A 7,622-nucleotide genomic window follows, 5' to 3' on the forward strand; every position below is an offset into this window, starting at 1 on the left:
TCTCCAGCCATCAAAAAGTCTCACGTTGAGTGAAAGAAAATCCTTTCCTCTCTGAGAGATACAGTGCTGCCATCACCATTATCATCATCAGTTAGCAATATTTATTTATCTTCGGATTTATTTTAATAAATAAAAAGAATGGGACTTTTATTAAGCATATACCCCGTTGATACTGTGCATGAATTGTGGACATGCCTTCTGTTTATTTCTTTGATTGAACCGGCGTCTGCGAGAATCATAGAGCTGATTGTTTGGCTAGATTATGGCAAATATCAATTTTACCAGCCAAAACCATTTTAATGAAATGTACAATATTTTAATTTCAATGAAAATGCACAGATATTCTTCTATGGTTTTGTTTTTATAAAAAATACAAATGTTCTTCTTCCACAGAGACATACTTAACAGCAATATTTTACAGGCCCATCTTTAAAAGAATGGCTACTATATATTATAATCAGATAGCTTTACATACATGGTAGCAAATATGCAGGAGAGGTTGCCTTTAGGGTTTAAATACTTTTAAATAGACTTTTAAATAGACAAAAATGCAAACACTGTAAGCAAAACAGATTTGCAACAAAAACACAGCTACATTATAAGAAATCACTGCAGACAAAATGTAGACATCCATGCAAAAGCTATCAAAAGTCTTCAGCTAGCAGACCTGACACACAGCAAATAAGGCAAACCAGTCTGATCAGCAGCAAAGGAAAAGTGTAAAAACTGTATAACATGTTTTTCAATAAGGTATCAAGTCATTGGTGTCCATGCTCAGCTCAGCCAAGAATCCAGAGCCACAAGTCAGAAAAGTTCAAGTAGTGGCAAGTAAAGATACCATGGTCCATTTTAGATTAAACATGGTTACTCAGGAGATCCTTGTATCACAAATGATGGTGCTTTAGTTGTGACTGGAAAATGTTTAAGAGTCATCATCAGTTTTTATGACATGGAATAGGGTGACATTAAATATTACCTGATGTCCATTATTCCAGGCATACAGTGCCCTCTCTCTGGCGTTGTAGTCAAGCATGGAGATGTGAAAATACTGGTTGTGGAAAGGAATGTCTATGTATTCGTAAGTTGAGGTCTTCGTAGAGAAAGCGTAGTAAACCTTTGCTCCTGACAGGTGAGAGTTAGTGATATAGAGCGTCCCACAGATCATGAACGATTCACCCGCATTCCTTTTGGAATATTCGGTGTTCCAAGTCTTCAGGACCTGCAGGGTGTCAGGGTCGATCTGGGAGATGACCACATTTCCAGCATTTTGATTGGTTGCGTACACAACCCACATTCCCAGTTCGTCAGCCATGACATCAATGTCGGAGTATCCCCCCCATGTATATGGGTACATGTTGTGGAAACCGGCGAACTCCAAAGCTCGCTGGGCCAGCACACTTCCTGTCTCAAAGCTGTACTTGACAATAATGTTGCTCTGGTACTTGTTGTAGTAAAGAGATCCATTGTAGACAATGTGATTGGTTCCCTCCCATTTAAATGGGAGGCTGTAGGTTCGGGAAACCACTCCTGCTACGAAGTCTTCCATTGTCTTGTACTCACGTACAATCTTGCTGTTGGTGTAACTGTCCATATACCAGACCTACATCAGAGAGGAAGGAGAGAATGGGTAATTAGAAACACCTCTGACGAAGCCAGATAAACATCCCAAAAACCAAAAATAAACTTTTTCTAACCTCTTTTAAAAATTATATTCTTTAAATCATTCATATGATTCTATAAAAAACAATATGGTTCATAGATCTGACCTCTAGAAACATTGCTACTTCACATTAGCATAGCTAAAATTAAAACCTACTTCATGGTAACAGTTAGTCTATGTTCAGCTGTTGTGATATTCTGTCTACTCTGAAAACACAGTACAAATATTGTACTGTAAACAGCCCTTGGAAAACACTCCCCGGCTTTCATAACTCACCCTGTTGTTTCTGGTCGATGCTAGAGGATCAGTCATCCATGCCCCAAACCGAGTTCCAGATGTCTTTATTGTAACAGGTCCAGTGATTTTCATTAATTTCCCACACGCTGTTAATAAAGAAATGCAGTGATAAGATGTGCTGTGGTGGTTTTTGTCTCTAACTAGATTTCTCAAGCCAATTTCATGCCTGTGCCACCAGAGAGTGTGCCCTCTGTGCATACAAAGATAGCACTGGCAGTGAGCTGCTTTATTTAACTTGAAACATAATGGTGCGACTGCTATTTGTAGCTAAAGGAAACTCAGCTTTCTCATGCCTAACCCATATTATTTCCTTTAATGCACCTAAAGACTACGTATATACAAACATCATGTATCGCTAAAATCCTTAGTTACTATCTAATTATTTTGGTTTGAGCACAGTTAACAAACAACAGTTAGTCTTTAATTACAATAGGATTAAAATGCAATGCAGCAGCAGTGTATCTAATGTGAGTTGCACCTAGTTTCACCATCTTTAGCATCCATTAAAACTCTAGTATTAGTGTTTTTTCTACATTTTTAGCCATGGTAAAGAAAATGTATAGGAAACACATTTAATAAATGGTCAGTGGACTAATGAGTAGCCTAACGACTTCCCTGTAGAATTCATGAGTGCTGTGGTTGTAGATATTAAGTCCACAAACAGCCCTTTTTTCTGCCCATTATGAGGCAATAAGGTATTATGTAACTTTCAGATGCTCGAAGAAGAACAGAAACAAATTGCTTCTGTTCTTCACTGGCATGAGTTCGAGGTTTTTTAAAGGAAATACATTTTGGTGTGGGATGTAAGGGCAAGACAAAAAAGCTGCCTTATATAGGTGTATTTTAATAGACACAGATCACACTGACAGACAGATCTACACTCCAATACCACAATGAAGTCATTTTTTACTTAATTATTTTTTTTGTAATCTATCTTCACATGTAATTATTTTCTTCGGCCCTTACAATTCATGACATCATGCAAATACTATTGAAATGCCACTTGTGCTAGTACTATGTATTCACTAATACCATTGCCAGTGCTCTCTCTAACAAGGCAGTAGAAAACACTGCACATTTGCACATGCATTAACCACTTACTTAGTTTGCCCATACAGCTGCGGAGCCGGCTGTCCAGTCGCAGAACTCGCTGATAGAGCTCATCATAGTCATAGGCCCCAAGCTCCTCCTGGATTCCTGTCAGCACTGCCGACAGGTTCCTGATTTCCTCTTTGAACTGGGAGATGAGTGCAGCATCCATCTTGTACTGCTCCAGCACAGGGATCAACGGCTTCAGTTCGTCCATCTTGTCCTTAAGCTCCTGCAGAAGTGACAGTGACAGCAGCCGAAATGGAAAACAGAGAGGTGGAAGAATTTGGATAGGTGTGGTGCTCAGGGACAAACAAAATTACAGTTTGTTTGACTGAAGAGCAAGACCCGCTTCTTGACCCGCTTCAGTACATGTTAAGTATTTGAATACGCCTACGTGCCTGCGACTGGACCACTGGTAACTGATAAGGAATTATACACGTATCCGAGTGCTCCATGTTAATATGTCAGCATATGCAAGTGACAGTAAGTGGCTAGTATTATTCTCCATGAGAAAGCAGACTGACCTTATATTGTATGTGCTGCATGAGGCACCTAATGGAACTATTAGCCAATCATGAAGCAATGAACCATTCATTCATTGATTCATTCATCCATGTATTTTAAAACCCTTTCAGCTTGTGACAAACTATATATTTATCCTGTATGTATTTACCAGGTCAACTAAAACGTTTAAAGTAACAATTTCCTCAAACACATGTAATGTTATGTTAGTTAGTTAGTGTAATGTATACTATTTATTTCTGATGTTCTTGTCATGCTAGTGGTTGTTCCCCACAGTTATTTTTCTAACTCATTCAGTGTCTTGCAACTTGCCACACCAGATATATTCCTACTCCCATACCAGCTGTCTAGTGCAATCCACACTGGGCAACTGCAGCAGCAAAACAGCCTTTGAAAGAACCAAAGATGTAAGCGCTTTCTGAATTACATAGCTTCTGAATATTTTGTAGTGTATATATTCTTTATTTTTATGTACACACAAAAGGTCTGCCTACTGAAAAGGAATTTAAACTGGCTCCTCAGCTCTTATTCTGGCTTTTCTCAACTTACTCCAAATAAAGGGCAAGAAATCTATTTGCCAGTTGGATGTGGCTGTGATAAGAGTGGTGTGCAACAAGATTTGGTTTAAGGGGCTTGTTATCAGCTATACAATTTTTTAGCCCATAACTGACTGAAGTCTCCACGGGTTGCAACCTCATGACTACCAAACTTAAGAAAGTCTCCTTCAGAATGAGCTGTTTTCCCTGTTTCCAGTCTTTATGCTGAGTTAAACCAACCAGCTGCTAGCTGTGACCTTATATTTACCATACAGACATACATGTAAATGTCATATTATTCCTGTAAGTCTCTAACGATAGATGCTTTCCCCTTTCTAATCAGTAAGGAACTACCACTAACACAGTATCTTTGTGAAGCTGACTGACTTATTTTTATTTACTTGCAAGGTATCTTAGTTAAATAAAATGGAATTTCCTGTGTTCTGACCCAGGCCAGTCACTCTCCTCTTTTTTCGTTCTGTAAAAAAGGCCTTTTTTTGTTGAATTACACTTGAAAGCATGTTTATGGTGTAAATGGCATTTGTGAAATCAATGTTGCATAAAAGCATTTCAGGTAAATATACAACAAACTTAATAGAAAAGATCCATTGAACTTGAATTGAATTTGATTAAACCAGCCTATGATTAAACAAGGCTGTACAAAACCTGGAAGTTTCTGGCCATGATGGATTTCCTGTCATCCTCAATCTGTCTGAACTTGGTCCTCAGGCCCTTCATCTGATTCTCCATCTTCATGACATATTGGAAATCCCTCTGAGTTCGCAGGTTCAGCACCTCGATGGACTGAGACATGTTCTGCACCTAGAATAAAACAAGCCTTAATAAATCTAACATTTAATAGCATAGCATAGTATAATATAGTTAACTCGACAAGTGAATAGATGATGCCTTCTCTCCTTTCTTTTCACTGCAACTAATTGAAAGGCACTTTGATGGGTTTTCTCTGGTGAGCCTGTGTGTGTACCTGAATGTGTGACAAGCTATTGTTGAAAAAGAGCAAACGTGGCAAAGCCTAGCAGCAGTGTACCAGTGTTAAACACAGATGATAAAACATCTAGTATTAGGAGTACTACACTCTTCAAAAGGAAAATAAAGCTTGTACAGATGTGTTCCTTTGTCATTCCCATCTTTAACAACGAGTGTGTGTGCTTGTGTGTGCATGCTGCACTTGGTGGTAAATATTCCCTTATTACATGTGCTTACCTTCTCTAGAAGCTGGCGGAGCTGTCTGCTTTTGGCATCTCTGGAGCAGAGGCTCTGTTCAGGTGCCACCACTGTGCAGATACAGCGCCCATCAGCATCCTGAGCCGAGCTGTACACCTGCCAGCCCTCCTTTGGGCCGATAGTCTGCAAGTACACAGACAAATACATATACAATCTAAGGTCAATGATTTCATATTTATGTGTCACTGGTTCTCTTTGGAAAACTGTTAACCTCAAGTAATTGTAAACATAGCAACAAAGACATGTTGCAACAGATGTGTCCACGTTGAAAAAATCCAGGCAGAAAACTACTGTGATAAGAGTGCAGCAAGTACACACCTTGCATCAAACAATGACCATGAACAATTTCAGCTTTAATAATATAATAATAATAACTGGTTCATAAATTGGATGACTGTTTATCTGTGATGCAAATTCTGAAGTGAATACTGAAAGTATGCAAAATGTCCTTTTTATTTTAGATATTTTTTAACTGAACACTGATCTGAACAGCATGCTTTTCACTATGACTAAACACACTAATTAGCCTCCCATCCCCAGACTAGTACATGATATTACTTACTGAGATAATCCCCTTATAACAACCATTTGGGCGTCTGGATTCCCGCAAAATCTCCTTAGAAGCACATATTAATAAATTTAACAAAAAGTTGAGAGGAAACCTAACTGAAAGAAGACTTTTTTAGGAAGAGGGGAGAAGAGTCAAGCCTTCTCTTACAGATTATGGACATATTTATAGGCATGTGGCTGCCTTCAGTCTGAAATGCCTGGAGGCTATCTGCTCCTCAGTTTGCAGATTTATAACAGGTGATAGCTACTGTACTTGTTAAAGCAGCATTACATCTTTTAGGGGAAATCTTCTGTCTGTGTTAGAAAGGATCGACAATTGTCTTGTGTCAAAGTCTTTATCCATATTAGAAATTAAAGATGTTATCTTTAGATATAAAACATCTCGTGGATCCAGACAGTACCTCACTCCCATATATGAATTCATTCATTCATTATTGTAAATCACAGTTATTCTCTCTGGCATGACAATGTAAAGTATAATTAACAAATCTCAAAAATCATGCAACAGGATAACTGTCCTTAGCCCCACCCAGTTTAGTTATTGTTGGTAAGAATGGCAAGCTTTTCATTCTCCCATGTCACATATGCAGTTTACAGTGATAATGGGAGCAGATACTAAATTTTGGGGGGAATTTAAAGAATAGGTTAACAGCGGTAGACAAAAGCAGGCTTCCCATTTATAGCCAAGCAACTACTGAGTTTTGACCACTGAAACAAATAGATTTTATCCACTCTAGCTAGCTAACTTTAAAATGCCAACTGTAGCTAATAACCCCGTAAACCCTGTCATAAATATGCACTGAAAAATTATATCATGCTCAAAAAGTCAGCATCCTCACCAGCTGATGATTTGTGTAGAAGACATGGAAATAAAGAAACAGCATTGTTCTTTTATTGCATTGTAAAGCTTGTACACCCTAGTATTATAAGTATAAGAAAAATTTAAGATTGGACCTTATTCCAGTAAAATCCTGATTAGATGTTCAGTTTACTTGGGCAAGCAAGCAGAGATTTGTTATGCTTTATAGGTTGTAGTCACAGCTTGGACTAGTGAATGTGTTGTCATCTACCAAGCTTATTTTTAATATAACTTGTAATCCCAAAGAGTATGAAATGTTCCTTGGGCTTGGAAGTAATGTTAACGGTGGGTTACCACCTAGTAAGCCAAACTGCAGCATATGTTAGACACAAAGACCTCCTCAGACTATTGGTCTTGTGTTTTTGGTTTTGGAAAGAGTAAAACACAGACAGTACCCTCCAAACTCTTTATAGTATTTCACTTAATAAATCCCTGTGCACACACCACTTCAGCTTGTAGAGAAATCCTAAGCTTGGCAGGCATGCCGTGCCTAGTTACGGTTGCTAAGCCCTGATTGGACAGTCGCTGGGTTTAGTCAATTACCCTGTTTGGAGCACATTATTTTTCTTAACCACATGGGTCGGACTAAATTATCAGGGTAGAAAATAAAGTGTTTGTAGAACTCTGAGGAGTAAACAGGAACTTTGAGTAACTTTAAGCACTTTTTCTCAATTATTCATAGAACCTGTGGCCATGCACTCTCTTACATTAGAGAGATTTAGCTGACACTTCAATCAACCAAAAAACAGACAAAGAAGCCTGAAGATGCTTTTGTATTTATATAAATATTCATGCATTTTGCTACCAAGGACTCTGCTGGTAAACCTTGTCATCCACTATA

At 38.3% G+C, this 7,622-nt stretch overlaps 1 protein-coding gene across 1 annotated transcript in view; it reads right to left on the minus strand.

The window, feature by feature from the left end:
• Positions 1–340: 340 nt before the first annotated feature.
• Positions 341–7,622, minus strand: part of olfm3a (olfactomedin 3a) — a 19,968-nt gene continuing 12,686 nt past the window's right edge. The window contains exons 2-6 of the mRNA XM_035653165.1: positions 5,332–5,475; positions 4,774–4,929; positions 3,059–3,278; positions 1,937–2,043; positions 341–1,600 (exon numbers count right to left, since the gene is read on the minus strand). Of these exons, the coding sequence (XP_035509058.1) occupies positions 923–1,600; positions 1,937–2,043; positions 3,059–3,278; positions 4,774–4,929; positions 5,332–5,475 (1,305 nt within the window). The 3' untranslated portion in view covers positions 341–922. The remainder of the gene's footprint in view (positions 1,601–1,936; positions 2,044–3,058; positions 3,279–4,773; positions 4,930–5,331; positions 5,476–7,622) is intronic.

This window comes from Morone saxatilis, unplaced genomic scaffold (assembly GCF_004916995.1).
Source record: "Morone saxatilis isolate NCDOM2014 unplaced genomic scaffold, NCSU_SB_2.0 Contig0, whole genome shotgun sequence".
Lineage (NCBI taxonomy): Eukaryota > Metazoa > Chordata > Actinopteri > Moronidae > Morone > Morone saxatilis.